Source organism: Gossypium raimondii, chromosome 10 (assembly GCF_025698545.1).
Source record: "Gossypium raimondii isolate GPD5lz chromosome 10, ASM2569854v1, whole genome shotgun sequence".
Lineage (NCBI taxonomy): Eukaryota > Viridiplantae > Streptophyta > Magnoliopsida > Malvales > Malvaceae > Gossypium > Gossypium raimondii.
This window is the reverse complement of record NC_068574.1, coordinates 161,915-178,207: the sequence shown is the minus strand read 5'-3', so window position 1 is coordinate 178,207 and position 16,293 is coordinate 161,915. Positions and strand designations below refer to the sequence as shown.

At 31.8% G+C, this 16,293-nt stretch overlaps 2 protein-coding genes across 2 annotated transcripts; both read left to right on the top strand.

Moving 5' to 3' along the window:
* The first annotated feature begins 1,621 nt into the window (after positions 1-1,621).
* Positions 1,622-9,221, top strand: LOC105777697 (long chain base biosynthesis protein 1). The gene is made up of 13 exons (XM_012601075.2): positions 1,622-1,803; positions 2,314-2,436; positions 2,719-2,813; positions 3,910-4,001; positions 4,375-4,468; positions 4,772-4,844; positions 4,949-5,081; positions 5,767-5,941; positions 6,815-6,955; positions 7,035-7,130; positions 7,438-7,579; positions 8,049-8,176; positions 8,757-9,221. The coding sequence occupies exons 2-13, from the start codon at positions 2,331-2,333 to the stop codon at positions 8,922-8,924; spliced, it is 1,443 nt and encodes a 480-aa protein (XP_012456529.1). The 5' UTR covers positions 1,622-1,803; positions 2,314-2,330; the 3' UTR covers positions 8,925-9,221.
* A 1,585-nt stretch (positions 9,222-10,806) lies between these two features.
* On the top strand, positions 10,807-14,483 carry LOC105777349 (uncharacterized). The gene is made up of 5 exons (XM_012600576.2): positions 10,807-11,485; positions 11,597-12,075; positions 12,936-13,340; positions 13,455-13,660; positions 14,077-14,483. Exons 2-5 carry the CDS (start codon positions 11,619-11,621, stop codon positions 14,332-14,334), a joined length of 1,326 nt encoding a protein of 441 aa, XP_012456030.1. The 5' UTR covers positions 10,807-11,485; positions 11,597-11,618; the 3' UTR covers positions 14,335-14,483.
* The last annotated feature ends 1,810 nt before the right edge of the window (positions 14,484-16,293 follow it).

The window sequence follows — 16,293 nt, the reverse complement described above, 5'->3', positions numbered from 1 at the left end:
AAAATATCAATATTAATATTTTAATACTAAATATTTATTACAATTATAAATATATTAATAATAAATGTTTTGTAGTATAAATGTTAAAATATGTCATAAGTCTACATACTCTTCACAAATTTGTAATTTAGTTTCGTAATTTTATTTGCAAGAATTTAGTCCTCTACTTTCCAAATTTGAAAATCAAGTCCAACTGTTGACATTGTTGATTTTTTGTCCATTTTGTTAATGTCATATTTTTAAATAAAAAAACTCAGTTGGTATTCATGTAACTAAAAATAATCGTTACAATGAACCTAAATTTAACAAAATATTTTTAACATATGTAAAAACAATGTAAAATATAAAATTATAGATATAAAATAAACTCAATTAAACAATAAAAATAAAAAAAATCTCAAATGTATGTTTGTTTAATTGAAAACGACTTTTATGAAATATTTTTAAAAACTTGCCAAACAAAAGAAAATATTTTACACAAATTCATCCAAACACCAGAAAATATTAGTTTTTTAGAAAAGTAAGTCATTTTTTAAATCATTTTTCAAAGCCATTTTCAATAAAACAAAAGAGTCTAATACTTTTTATGAAATTTATAAGAAATAAATTTTTACCAATAATATTAACGGCTCATCCATTTAATTTTGTTGGGTATAGCCCAAAACACTTCCTAAACTTAAAAAGATAAAAAGCCCAAATGTTATAATGAATTAAATATTTAAAACAATTTGGTAAATATTTTAGGTAAACTAATCAATAATCACTAATTCATACTTAAATTTTTATTTTGGTTATTAAATTTTAAAATGTTATAATTTGGTTATTAATGCTTCAAAATTGTTTTATTTGAGCACTGGCTGTTAATTGGCTTAACGCCTAACGGGGTGACATTATAAATTTTAAACGGTGTAATAAACTTTTATACTTTCTATAAAATTGACCGTAATTTTATATAAAATGATAAAAATTCAAAATTCTTTTTAAATAAATTAAAATATAATTTTAAAATATATACAAACACATAAAAATGTATACACATAAATACATAAAATAGATAAAATAAAAATCATAAATACATAAATACATAAAAATAATTTTTTTTGAATAATGGAAATCATTAAAATGAAAAAAAAAAAACAAGAGTAAAATAAACTTGTAGCCTGTAGGCCTTCCCTCTTCTAATTTTCCACTTCTAGGCCTTTTATTTCATGCATTACACTGTTCTATTTATTTTTGCTTGGATCATTGTTAAGTAGAAGTTTACCTGGATTGTTGTTATTTATTTTCGAAGGTGCTCTAATCTCACCGAAAGCCTCCAAAATTCTAGTAGCCATCCAACTCGGAAGTTGTAAAACAGTCGACAAAGGCACCAGCAACGGACCGGCAACAAGCGTGACTGGATTTTGGCCTGCATTAGGTTTTCGAGATGTAAATGATACAAAGTAAACAAATTGATCTGACATTGTCCTTACGCCAAAGTTAGGATTCCGACTTCTTGAGCTACATAAATTTTATTAAATTTTATATATTTAGGTCCAACTGGCCGGTCCGGTTTCAATTATAAAGAGAAAAGTCATGGGACCGTGGATTGGCATTGCCGTATCCTACCTTTCTTTCTTGCAATATCGTTCGTATTGTCACGTGCCTCATAAAATTCTAAATCTCCTCCTCGTGGTCGTAGTCGTCGGCTTCTTCTTCGTCGTCGTTTCAAACCAGCCAAATTCTCAAACCAATATAAATACCAATAAATTAGAAATAAAATATTATAAACTGAATCAAGAGGATTGCCGGAGCTCGCATCAGGTACTTAGCTTCTCACTTCTTTCGGATTCTTTTTTTTTTTTAAATGATTTTGAGTTGAATTTCCACATCAAAATTATGCCTAATTCTCTAATATTGAACTGCTCAATCAAATCTTAGTGATCTCCTAAGGTTCTTTTATTTTTATTTTTCGACTTTTAAGCTGATTAGCAGATCAATCCTTTGAAACTTTAAAATTCTTCTGTCTTTTCTTCTGTCTTTTCTTCTGTATCTCAACATTTAATATATAAGTTTGCTGTATTGTTGATTAATCCTTCAATATTTTGCATCATTTTCTGTTTCTGTGTGATTAATGTTGTTGATTTATATTAGTAAACTATTTGGTCTTTTTTTTCGTTCATTCTGATTAGCTTAGGTACTTCTTCAAATTATGTTGGAAGTAATTGTTGTATTTTAGTCATTTATTCGTTTCAAATAAATGAATGAATGTTGTATTTCTCTTTGCTTTAGAAGAAAATAAAGTTCATCATCTAATCCTTTCTATTTGTGTAGTGGACTTATCAACAACAATGGAATTAGCTGCATTAAACTTAGTTAATGCCACTTTAAATTGGATCACTTTTGCTTTGGATGCCCCTTCTGCACGAGCTGTGGTGTTTGGAGTTCACATAGGCGGTACACTCTTTACTCCCGTTTACATCATGCTATATTTTTCTATGTCGGATTCCAGTGTGAGTATTAGAACAGATGAGTGTCTGACACCAGAATGTTAATTGTTCCTAGAGTTCTATGCATTTGGAGGATCCTTGAGAATCATTTCCCAATACCCATGTCTAGATACATGTCGGACAGGGATGCTTCAAAAAAAGAAAAAGTCGGAGCAACATAGATCTTTTCTCTCATTCATACTTGGCATGTATACATTATCTTTTATTTATTTGTTTTTTTATATTACAGGGCATTTATTTGTGGAAGTTCTTCTTTTGGTGGTCATTCTTTTTCTGCTTTCCCAGAAAAGTTACAAGCCTCCTAAGCGGCCATTGACAAAGAAGGTTTTGTTGCAATTCTACTTCTAATTAATGTTTCCTTGGATAGATATTGCTTCAAGTTTATGTAGGCTCTGGTCATAATTCTCGGAATTTATGACTGCTATATTTCTATTAAGTATTTTGTACCTAGGATTTGGGCCAATATGCCTGTGAGAACTGTTAGGCACCTTTTCTAACCAAAATCCTTTCTCAACCACATTTGATTAAGGAAGGTTCAACAGTAACAAACTATTCTTTACTACTTTAACATAGGGATCTAAATGAGACACTTGTACTTGCAAGCTGCTTGGTATGGTTTGTAAACTACTCAAATTTGACTTGGACATTGTTGCGTAAAGCTCAAGCTTGAGTTATCGAGCTAATTGAATTCGAGTATCCTAATGCTTGACTCAAATAACTGATGAGCCTAATAAAAATTTTCTATTTTAATTGGCACTGACAAATCTCTATTTTATGTCAAGCTTCAGCATATATAATTGAGTTTGAAGCCGATCATGGGAATCACACTTATTTTTCTTACTAGATAAACAAGCTTAATCAAGCCTACTTAACTGAGTTTGAGCAGTTTGATTTTTATCTTGAAACAAGCTTGGGCTTTAGAAGTAAAAATTAATCAATTTTAAACCAAACTCCCATCCTTGAATTTCGAGTTGTGCTTGGCTTGATAAAACCCCTACTTTAACATGTATATATATACATTGCAATGTTTAATTCTTTTTACTTGTTCAAATTGTCTTTTCAGTCTTCCATGAATTATATTTTTTTAAATAAATAGTTTCAAGTTTGAATACACACATCATCAAGGGATTGTCACAAGGGTTGCCATATACACTTTGAGCTTAAAACTTTCTTCTTAAGTGTTTGATGACTTATGTTGGATCAAGTCCTTTTTGTGTTCTAAGTTTTAACAATTGATATGTTTTTTAATTTTATGTTAAGTTAGATATGGTGCGTTTGTGTCAGATGTTAACTTTGTGCTGTTCTATTATTGATATGCTTTCTTCATCCTTGTAGTGTTTTACTTGTTACTTATTATTCATTTTATGTTGATGATGTTGAATCAGCCTAACATTCTGAATGGTCTTCCCATTGTTTGTAGGAAATAGATGAGCTCTGTGATGAATGGGTCCCAGAATCCCTTATTCCTCCTATCACGCAAGAGATGCTGAGTGAACCCCCAGTGTTGGAAAGGTGAGTATAACTGTCAGTTTTACATGAATTTTATTGGACTCTTGAAAAAAAAATATGGTTCGACTTAATATGCTTAGCTCTGCTTTGAAGATTTGGGAGATACACATTTCAACCAAATATATTTATTTTATTTTTTCTTCCAAACAAATGTGTGACATTTCCTTTTTTCAGCCTTTTATACTCTCTTCTCCAATTTCCTTTTCATTTGGAATCATAATTATTAGTTATTCTTTAGGTTATATTTACCGATGTATGCTTTTACAATAGATTTTATAGAATTTTAATAAATACTCATGATTTGATATAGTAGTTTAAATACTTAAGGCAGATTCTTTTCTGAAGTGGCATAGCTTATTAGTTCATCTCTATGCAGTGCTGCAGGGCTCCATACTATAATCGATGGGAAAGAAGTTGTGAACTTTGCTTCTGCAAATTATCTTGGATTTGTAGGGCATGATAAGTTACTTGTAAGAATTTCATTGCTATTATTAATTTATTCTACCATTTGGTCGACAGGAAGAGAGAATAAATAAATAAATAAACAAACCATATACCAAGATAGCATGATTATAATCCTTTCTAAGTTTTCCTTGAAACATGCACTTTTCTTCCATTTACCTTATCAAAAAGGTGTTTATGTAGGCTGTTAAGTAATATTAAAAGATAGTTCGCAAAGGAGAAGCATATGTTTTAAAAAATTTGGGAAAGTTATAATGACTAGTTCTCAAGATTTTGTTTCTTTTTGCCATGAAATAAAATGTGTTTACCAGGAATCATGTACTTCTGCGTTGGAGAAATATGGTGTTGGTTCTTGTGGTCCTCGTGGATTCTATGGCACCATTGGTAAGCATCAATACCTATACAGTTTTGAATGGTGGTTTTTGGACTCTCTTTCTAAATCTTCTATAAGAACAAGATTCAGATTGTGACAACCTTTTCTTATTCAGATGTCCACCTTGATTGTGAGGCCAGAATAGCAAAGTTTTTGGGAACACATGATTCTATCCTCTATTCTTATGGGCTTTCCACCTTGTTCAGTGCAATCCCATGTTTTTGTAAAAAGGGTGACATAATTGTTGTGTAAGTGAAAAATGTCATTGCCTTAAATGGATACATATATGGCTATTTTCCTGGATTTGACATTGTAAGCTGTGGTATGGATAACTTGTTAAATTTTTGGTTTTTACTCTTTCAGTTTTTTGTTCTCCTTACTTTTTTATGCTCTCTCTCAATGTTTGCATGTTAATTGATTGCATGATGCACTTCGAATTCCCAAGAATGGAAATTAGATCCCCCCTGCCTTTTGTATTCTGTGGGGCTTTTTCTTTTACCAAATTAATAGTTAGATCATCTTACTAGTAGATGTTTTTCACAGGCCAGATTGTAATATATTCTGCAATGGGTCTCCTGATACATGAGGCCCCACCTTCATTAAAAACTAAACTAATTAATGTGATGTATGGTTTAGAATTGTTAAGCAAATTCATAAAATTATTTACCGTAGAGAATGCATTCTTGTATGCTTGGAGGAAACCATATGAAGATTGGGTTTATTGTCCTTTGTGTGCATTTTGTCAGAATAGAGCAGCTGAATTTTAAAGGGTATTTAGGGGCCCAAATTGCTTTTTGAGTTGTCTTGTTTTATTGCACCTTCCTTAGCATAAATGTGTACCTCTTCTTTTAATATTACAATTTTAGAAAATTTAAGGCGTAGATTTGTATCTTATTTATTAGTTACATTTTCTTTTTGTTTTTGGTTATCCAGGGATGAGGGAGTCCATTGGGGAATACAAAATGGCCTCTACCTTTCTAGAAGCACCATTGTTTATTTCAAGCACAATGATATGGAATCTCTAGAAAAAACTCTTGAGAAAATTACAGCACAGAACAAGCGGGCTAAGAAATTACGGCGCTACATTGTGGTTGAATCTGTGTATCAGGTATGTTATGTCAAGTTCTCACAAGCTTCAACGATTGTATCCTTAGTGTGCCCATGTTGTACATAAATACCTGTGTTTGTAGGATTTGGCTAATAAATACAGTTGTTGCCTTGAATTACTGCTCATGAGTCATAAGTTTCTTGTTCACTGTCTTTGACATTGCAAAAATGGAGCAAATTCTCCATGATTTGTCAAGTAGAGCCTTTACAGCCGCCTTCAAAAAGCTATGTATGAAGGTGGTGAGTGGCAGTTAAGCCATAAGCATTACTAGGTTTCTTGTTAGGTTGACTAAGAAAGTTGTTGAAATGCGGAGCAATAGACTATTTATAAATTTGTCTGACAAGAACTTGTTTGGTGCAAGTTTGTAAAATCGACATGCCTGTGGCATTGCATGTCAATGCGGTGGACTTTGTACATTCATTTCGAACTATTCTTCCTTGCATAATTACGATCTATTATGACATTCTCATCTAAACCATGCTCATCTTTTGTTAATACAACAAAATCAGAACAGAATAGGATGAGTGAGTGCTATAATAAATCAGTAGTGATGTGGAGAGTATATATTTTTTCTTAATGAAATTGCTTAGAATTACTGACTTGCCAAAAAGCAAATATCATTCTTTGGCTTCTTAGGGAATCATTCTTAACGGAAATTTTGCTAATTGTTTACTATTTGTTTTACCCTGCTGCGTGTTTGTAAAATAGTGGTACATATGAGGAGACTTGGAAAAAATGTAGGAGAGTCCTTTTGAGTAAAAAACTGTGAGTTCCAATGGATCAAAGTTGATGATACCCTGTATGGGTTGGTTCTTACTGATTTTTCTAATTGTAGTCTCACCATAGCTAACATTTTATTGGTTAAATATGTAGAATTCGGGTCAAATAGCTCCTTTGGACAAGATCATCAAGTTGAAAGAGAAGTATCGCTTCCGTGTCTTATTGGACGAGACCAACTCATTTGGTGTTCTTGGCCGTACCGGAAGGGGTCTGACTGAATACTGCGGGGTTCCGGTGTGTTTATAATTTTTTTAAGTTACTATTTTATAGTTGCTTTGGTTTTGTTGGTCACTAACAGTTGAACGTACTGCAGATAGAGAAGATAGACATTGTTACTGCTGCCATGGGACATGCATTGGCAACAGAAGGAGGATTCTGCACTGGAAGTGCTCGAGTCATTGATCATCAAGTATGTAGTCTATGACCTTTTAGTATTGTTGAATCTTGGAAGCTCTACCTAGTTTTACTCGTCATAAACATTATTTTTAATAGATAGACTCAAAATAGTCAAGACTATACCAGTGGATTACCTTTTTGCTCTGGTATTGGTACTTGTATATTGGTGTGTTTAGGCATACCATCTTTTATATCAGTATTTTTCAAATGTTCTTCATGTATATATATTTATTTGTATATGTTTGTATGGTACCAACCACCCTGGATAGACTTCTAATACATTTGTAAAATGCTAACGGTAATTCCATGATTGGTGGCAGCGGTTGAGCAGTTCTGGCTACGTCTTCTCTGCATCTTTACCCCCATATTTGGCTAGTGCTGCAATTACTGCTATTGACATCCTAGAGCAAAATCCTGATCTGACATCAAAGCTGAAGGAAAACATTGCCATTTTATGGAAAGGTTGGTTTTGAGCTTAACATTTTCTTTCTTGTATGGTTTTAAGGATTTCCTTTGTTGGTTTCAACTTGTCTGTTACATTGGTCGGTAGTCCATAGTAGATAAAAGTACAGACAATGTTTATGATTGACAAAACCTTTTCTGGTTCTAAATAGAAGTTGATATGTCATTAACCTCTGTAACATGCTAACATCTTGTCACAAAGCACATCGGTGTATCTTTTAGTGTAAGCCTTTGTTTCGTAGTAGATAAAAATGCAGACAATTTTTTTATGATTATTGTATAATTGACCAAACCATTTCCGGTTCTGAACTTGTGATAGGAATTGATATTTTTTCTGATTAATCTCTGCAACATGCTAACATCGGATCACAAATCAAGTTGTTGTATTCTGTAGTGCAATCCTTTGTTCGGTGGTTATTATGTAATTGATCTAATCACTTCCGGTTCTGAACTTGTTGTGAAAACACAGGACTCTCCGATATCCGGGGGCTTTCAATAGCAAGCAATCCAGAATCACCGATTGTTTTCCTTGTGCTTGAAAAATCAACTAGTTCGGTGAAAAGTGACCTCCAGCTCCTTGAAGACATTGCTGATCGTGTAAGTACACCATTCTCATGTTTCCTTCTTACTAGTAGTGGCGAGTTATATTATTCTGAAATCTTTATTTTTCTTGAAATATTTGATATTCGTACATGAGTATGCAGATATGATTTTCTAAATATATATACAACTTAAAAATCATTGTCGCTTTAACTCTTCATTTTCTTGAAATACCTGTGTCCGACATATTTCTAGATATGTAGATGACTTGACTTTCCAAAGACCTAAGCACATAGGAAAAATTCTATATACCTGTATCGGGAACATACTTGTATCTAACACATCTGAATCCAAGTAATACAAGTCTATGCTACTCTGACTCGATTGTGAGTGCGGATATGGGTATGTTTCCAACGTCAATATGTTCAACTTTTTTCATACATTTGGAAGATCTATGGAGGGTCATATTTCCATTTTCCTATTCAAATGTCTCAGTTATAGATATTTCAAGAAAAATAAAAAAGTTTCAGACAACATATAATTCAGACATAGATCGAAATGTGGCTGACACTCTCGAGTCCAGGTAACATAGAAAAGTGGATATGGATACCTGATTGAAAACATTTATATTTTACAGGCCTTGAAACAAGAATCCATTTTTGTAGTGGTTTCAAAAAGATCAACTCTCGATAAATGTCCCCTTCCTGTCGGGATTAGACTGTTTGTTTCAGCCGCCCATTCAGAGTCCGACCTGCTTAAGGCATGTGAATCACTCAAGCGAGTCGCAGCTGCGATGCTTAGGTGAGTGATACCCATCATATATATATTTGTGTATGTATGGATTAGTATCTACTGTCAGTATAGTTTTTTTTAACTTTGTAAGCGGAGTTGAAAATTCAACCTGTTCTTATATTATATTTGAAAAAAAACTTTACTAGCGGTGGATATGATAAATTATCCATTCAAGATTTTGTTTTAAACTGCATTAGAAGATTTTTCTCGTGGAACTGTTCACTTTTCTTAAATTTTCTCTAGCAAGAAAACAAAATGTAACTACAATTTAAACGTTTTACTTTATTTTTATAATTTAAATTAATGTTTTCATCTTTTCAAGCTATTTATTTATTTTACGTTGTTAAATTAAGCTTTGTAATTCATATCTTGAAAGTGTATTTTCATGTGTAGGAATTAACAAGTTGGTATTGTCATTATTTTGTAATTAATTATTTTCTCATGTCATATTTAAAATTTTCTTGAACGACGTAATATAATATTATCGAGGATTTTGGGTTTCGAATAAGGTGTTAATGCCCAGATATATGTCATGTTCATTTTGATTACATTTTATTAATTATATGTTTTATAATTAATAAAATCAAACCATTATCATTTTTCCTAATTAAATTAAATCAAGTTATATATTATTTTAATTTTGAATTTCATAATACGGATACATTCTTAGCATACTTTCCAGGCCATTGATTTTCGGGGTTGAATTTTAATTTTTTTATAAAATGCCTATTTTTATTTTTAATTTTTAATTTTTAAATTGGAAGAAAAATGTTATTAAGTAAAAGGTTTTCTTTATTAAAATAGGTAAATAATTTATGTTAGATTAAAAAGAATAGATTAATTTTTGTTAAAAATTTTATTTATTTTGCAATTAAAAATTATTTTGTAATAAATATGAGATACAAATGAATGTAAATTTTAATAGGAATGATCAATTTGTTCTTTAATTTAATTTATAAAGGTTAATTAATTTATTTTTAAGTAAAAGAAATATAAAATTTTATTGAAAAAAAGATTAAATGCATTTCGATTCAAGAATTTTAATTTAGTAATAAAAAGATTTTTTATTTAAATTTTAATTATAAAAATTAGTATTATGCTTTTAGTATTTTTTTTAAAAAAAAGGGTAAATTTAAGCTGCGGGGGCTATGGTCAGATCTAAATCCGAGAGATCTAAATGCGAGGGATCCGGATGGAGGGGAAAAAGACGAAAAATATATATAATAAAAATAGATTATAAAAAAGGAGAAATAATAATAAAACTAATAAAAGAGAGGGTAGATTTGGCGGGACAGTGGTTTAATGCAGAGAGGATGAGTGCTTTTCTTTCTTATTTCTGACAATATTCTCTGTCCATGCTTACTGTGTTTTCCTTTGGGTTTCGTGCTCTCTTCTTTATTTTTTCACGTTTTCTAAATTGCCAATTTTTATTTCCACCAATTCTATTACTTTTTATGTGAGATTTTAAAGTATGAAAATTTTGGGAATTCAAAAATTCAAATTCAAAGTTTTTATTTAATAGGTGGAAAATTAATTTTTTAAATTCATACTTCTTACACAATCTCACTATTTTTAATAGTCATTTTTTCTATATATTTATAAATAAAATAAGAAAAAAAGGTGTATCGAGATTAAGTTGTTGAAAAAAAGTACTATTTAAAAAACTCTTTTCATCTTCAAAATGTAATTTTAAAATATAAAACGTTATGGATGTAACAAATTTTTATCAAGTTTTAAATATTTAATATTTTAAAAATTCAAATAGTGTCTCTATTCCTTATAAAAAATGTTTATGTTTAAATTTAATTAATATTTCTAAGCACTCATTACTATAGTATTTTCCTTTAACCATTATTTAAATAGAGTTTTTCATAGTTCCCAACATATCACTGTTATCGACTCATCAGTCAGCAGTGGTCTAAGTACAGTCTTTTGTCTTTCCTCGGAAGAACTGACAATTATTATAATCATAGATTATTAATTCAGACTATTTGGATTTTAATTTTTTTGCAAATTCAAATTGTTTTTATTAAGTAAATCCCACTGCTTTGCGCATTTCTTGTGGAGTATTTTTAGTGTTTTTATTTTTTAAAAATAAATTAACGGAAAATGAGCTTTTTCAAAAAGAAAACCCTTAACTCTAGTTGATTTTTGGTTTCTTTTTTAAGGATCTTTTGTGTTGGGTGTGACTTTGTGGGATTTTTCTCTCTTTTTTTTTTTTTTATATCTGCAATGTCGGTTACACAAAAAAAAATCTCTCTTTCTTTTTAGTAAATGCTAAAATAGAAGAGCAAAAAACTTGTGAATCATTATTGTAAATGCTCTTTCTGGGGTTTTAGTTAAAAAAGAACCCCATTTTTGAAAGATCATTGGGGTTTTTTTTCTTAATGGGGTTTAATGGTTGATTCTAAAAGAAATGCACTTTCAAGGGCCTTTCTTTTTTGTTTCACTTTCTGCTGAAGTGATTGTTTTTTTTTGTAGGGGAAATGGCTGCTTTTTTTACTGTTTTAAAGCTTTTGATTATGTATAAACTACATTGAAAGCTGTTGTTTCAGTTCATCTTTAGTGTTTAAGGTGAGATCTTCATGATTCTCAGTGTATCAAATGCTTGCTTGAAATATTTCAAAGGGTCTGAATTTTTTTAGCTATTAAAGAACAATTTTGTGTCTCAATTTGGATCCAAAGAAAAAAAAATATTTTTTAGGAGATGGATTTCTTGAAAGTTAAGAAGTTTAGGAAAGCTCATAAGCCAGACCCTGAAAAGGATTTGGAGAATATCAATGATAGTGGTGGTGGTTGTGGCGGCGGCGGCGGCGGTTCTGATGGTGGTGGTGACAATGATGTGAAGAAATCATCCAAAGTTGACAATGGTGTTGAAGTTGAGGATGATGATGATGATGATTTTATAACCAATGAAGTGAAAAGGAGATTAAAAGAACTTAGAAAAAACAGTTTTATGGTACTGATTCCTGAGGAGGAAGAAGAAGAGTTGTACACCGAGGATGACGGAGAGGAGGCTGGTGGTGAGACGTGCTCCAGTGAATGGAGGGATGTCGAAGCCGAAGGTCGACAATGGTGGGGTGGATTCGATGCTGTTTACGAGAAGTATTGCGAGCGTATGTTGTTCTACGATAAGATGATTGCACAACAGCTCAAGGAAGCTGGTAAAGTGTTACTTGCGTTGTTGAATTTTACATCGAATTTGCGAATCATACGAGCTTTTAATGCTTTTAGTGCTGCATTACTTGTTTACATTGTGTTGCATACTAGCATGATGAACAATTTTAGGAGGTTGAATTGTATAAGGTCTTAGTAGAAAGTAGGGCCGTGATTTGGGTTTCGTAAATGTTATCAATCATCTGTTTGTGATGTAAGTTCCCGATAAAAAGTTCAAATTAGTGAACTGAATGAGCTTGTGAAGGATGCAAACTAGATAAGAGTATCAGATTATTGACTATTGAGCAGGAAGTAGGGCCGTGATTCGGGGTTCATATATGTCATTGGTCATTTGCTTGTGGTATGAGTCTCAGTCAAGTTACTAGAGAGAAAAATATTGTTCAAACTAGTGAACCGAATTAGACACCCCTAGCTGTATGTCATCCCTGTATGTTGCCATATACGCCAGTTCTGTCCTTTGAAGCCTGTTAGAGCTCTCTTCAACCTGCTCATGGCTAGATCGATCGGTTTCCTTAGGACCAAGCATATTTGTTTTCTAATGGTTCGTGATATTGCTGCTCGGTTTATTGATGTTAGTAAAATGGGATGTTGTACTGTCCGAATAATCATATATCTGTTTTAGATGCAATTAATGATGAAAATGTTTGGCTGACAGTGATGGTTCTCGTGTTGATGCCTCTTAATTTATGAGGTTTTGTTTCTTTTCTTAGTTGCTAAAGTACTACATATTTGGATTATTGGTGCTTAAACTGTTTTTTCTCATCGTTGTTAACGGTTGTAGAGGTGTTTCTTTTTTTCGAAAATTCCCTCTGTTTTTTGAGTCTTTGGGTTTTCTATTGTCTTATAGGCTCCTCAAATCCTTCAACTCCATCCCCGAAATCTGAAAATAAGAAACTTCGGTCCCCCTTGAGTTGCCTTTTCTTGAAGAAGATCGAAGAACCTGATGAAGAAGCCGAGCAACTACAACAGTCTATTAATAACCCATATCAGGATCTCGAAACAGCATATGTTGCTCAATTTTGCTTAACATGGGAGGCGCTTCATTGCCAATACTCGCAACTCAGTCAGATAGTTTTGTGCCAACCTGAGAATCCCATCTGTTACAACCACAGTGCTCAGCAACTTCAACAATTTCAGGTCTTATTACAAAGGTTTATCGAAAATGAACCTTTTCAGGATGGTCCCAGGTCAGAAATCTATGCCCGAGCTCGAAATATTTTACCTAAGCTTCTTCAAATTCCAAACATTCAAGGTAAATCTTCAATGATCGGTCCTTGAATGAAGAATCTTTTGTGGCCTAGTATCTGTTTTTCAGTTTTACGGAATCCGGAAGTACTTAGATGGATTGTTTCCATTTGTTTTTCAGGTTCAGATCGGAAGGAAAAGGTGGAAGAAGAATCGGATTATTCGGTCCTTGCCCCGGATATCATCCAGATTATTGAGTCCACAATCTTGGTATTCCGACTTTTTTTAAAAATGGACAATAAAAAACATGGTAGTTTTCGTAACTTGTTTGGAAACCAGAACCCAATGGCTACCCCTCTTCAACAAGTTCAATCTTTATTAGAGAAGGTACATTTCTATCTCAACTTTTTATGTTGATATGGATGTATCAGATACGAGTATGGGTATATCTCGGTATGTACCAATGTTCGTTTGGACATAGATATGAGATATGACCCTCCAAAGGCTCCAAAAGGCGGAAGTACTAATAACAAATTGAGCATACTCGTCTCAGATACTGGTCACACTTGAATTCGAGCAATGTAGCAGTAATATTCATCTACTATATTACTATTGCACTCTTGTTTGCTACTTGCATATCACACTTGGCACTATTTGGACATGTTTGTGTTCTTTTGTCCGCATGTTTTGTCTTAAAAGATAAGCAATCTTATTCGGAAAAGCATGTCCTTATCAACCTTAACTTGGGACCATTACTTGATGTTCAACAACTGTTTTTTTTTTTTTGCCATTTCTATCTGCAGAAAGGTGCAAAGCTGAAGGAGCTGTGTAAGAAACGGAAAGGATGGAAAAAGAATACGTGGCCAATATCGCACGAGGATGTTCCGTTGTTGTTTGGGCTTATTGACATTAAAATAATATCAAGGGTTCTTCGGATGGGAAGGATAAGTAAAGAGGAGTTGTTTTGGTGTGAAGAGAAGATGAAAAAGCTTCATTTTTGTGATGGGAAATTGGAGAGAGACCCTTCACCCATACTTTTCCCTGTTTTGATGAAAGGTTAGGTGTTGTGTAAAGCTATGTTACTTTTTCCCTTGTTTTGATGCACAGTTTGCTACTGATTTTCTCTTGGTTGCAACTCATTCGACTTTTATGTTACTCGGATTTGGAAGTAGATATGATATGGACTTACGTTATTTGGATTTGAGGGTCAGTTAGTGTTGCTGTTTACGAGTAAACTGGTTTAAGGGTCGGGTTACAAAAGTTTGTTTGTGAGGGTTTTAATGGAGGTTAATGGTTGATTCTAAAAGAAATGCACTGTTGAAGGGGTTTATCTTTAACTAGTTTTCCAAGGAAGATGATACATTAAACTTCAATTATTGTGGCATCAAATTTGAGATAATACATGATGCAATATGTACCCATAAAATAATGCACTTACTGCTAGGCTACACCCATTCTATCAAATGATATTGGTAGTGGTAAAAGCTCCTGTCTCTGTACGTTAGAAGTGATCATCTCTTCATCAACAACCTTCAGAAGGCCCTGGTGTCATTTTCAATGAAGCAAAGGCTCCAATGCCCCAATGGTTGTAGGACTTTTGAGGGCCCAATATTGTTCTCGATGAAGCCTCTTAAGGCCCCAAAGTTATATCCTATTCCTGCGTGGGTTTACCAAGCTCTTAGTGCCTTATCGTGCGTGGCCTTTTAAGGCTTTAATGGATAACATTACAATACGCCAAGTAAGATAGAGTATTTTTAAGCAAATCATGAAATTGATATAAGTTTATCTAAAACAAAAAAAGAAGCAGCAAAAATGGACAGAAGGTATTGAAGACAACATTTCATTTCATTTCTATTCTTTTGGATTTCACTGGACAAATCCTTTAATTGGAGAGTTCATTAATATCTATACTTGCGGAATTCATTTATTCAGATAAATCCTTTTTTGGAGAGTTCATTATATATCTATTCTTACGTAGTTCACTCATTTATTTATTTCACCTGGTTAGTCGAATTTCTTAAGAGGAGAGTTTATTATATATCTATCTAAGTTATTTAGGCGTGCCATTTTAAGAGAGAATCTCATTATATGTTTACCTACTTTCTTAAGTATGACTTAAAATAAAACGAAAATGATATTTATTTTTTAAAATTTTAACCCCTAAATCATTCAAATTAAATGAGTCAAGAAAATAAAAAAATTAAATTATTACTTTGAGATCCTGATCAAACTTTTTAAATTTAAAAAATTAAATTAAATCTGTAAATTCTACGTATCACATACATAAATAATAATAGAATTTGATTTTGTTTTTTACAATAGAAATAAAGTATCGAATCCCAAAATTTATTATAGGCAGCAATCATAGGGTTGGCGGATCAATCAACCAAATTATCAGATCATCACATGTCCCACTCAATCACTCTTCCTATCTATTTTAATGCCATGCCATGCAACTCTATGTATTGTATCATTTCCATACCAATATTTAAAATTTATTTCCAATACGTTCTGATTTTTTTTAATAAATTTGGAGCCTATGTAGTTCTATATACAGCAAGATTCGGATATCCGAATAAAGTTTGGTGAGCAAAAATTTTCGATTTGGATTTTTTGTTATTGACTAAAATTTGCAAAACTATTTTAAATGCAATTGTTTTTAAATATTATTTATTTAAAATATTTAAAATAATTGAGATAAATATTTAATGAATTTGGGAACAAAATTGTGATATCTTAAATTCGAAAAAAAGTATTTTGATATATTATATAATAAGGATAAATCTCAAAATTATGCATTAATTTTGATTTAATGTGTAATATCATACATAAATTTTGATTTGACATAAATTCTATAGTTATTATTAAATTTTCACTTAACATATTAACACTTAGAACATTATTTTGGTTAACATTACTAAACTAAAAATAAATAAGTAAATTTTAATATTTTCACACAATTAAATTAAATTTCTACTTGTATAATGATAAAAGCGTGCATTTTGTTGTTGTTGTGAGTG

What these genes read in the sequence shown, in the direction of transcription:
- LOC105777697 (XM_012601075.2), top strand. Translation starts at nt 2,331, where the DNA reads ATGGAATTAGCTGCATTAAACTTAGTTAATGCCACTTTAAATTGGATC. An exon ending in TGGTTGAATCTGTGTATCAG is followed by an intron (nt 5,942 to 6,814) that starts GTATGTTATGTC and finishes TTAAATATGTAG; the next exon opens with AATTCGGGTCAAATAGCTCC. An exon ending in CTGAATACTGCGGGGTTCCG is followed by an intron (nt 6,956 to 7,034) that starts GTGTGTTTATAA and finishes AACGTACTGCAG; the next exon opens with ATAGAGAAGATAGACATTGT.
- LOC105777349 (XM_012600576.2), top strand. Translation starts at nt 11,619, where the DNA reads ATGGATTTCTTGAAAGTTAAGAAGTTTAGGAAAGCTCATAAGCCAGAC. An exon ending in TCAAATTCCAAACATTCAAG is followed by an intron (nt 13,341 to 13,454) that starts GTAAATCTTCAA and finishes TTTGTTTTTCAG; the next exon opens with GTTCAGATCGGAAGGAAAAG. An exon ending in TTCAATCTTTATTAGAGAAG is followed by an intron (nt 13,661 to 14,076) that starts GTACATTTCTAT and finishes TTCTATCTGCAG; the next exon opens with AAAGGTGCAAAGCTGAAGGA.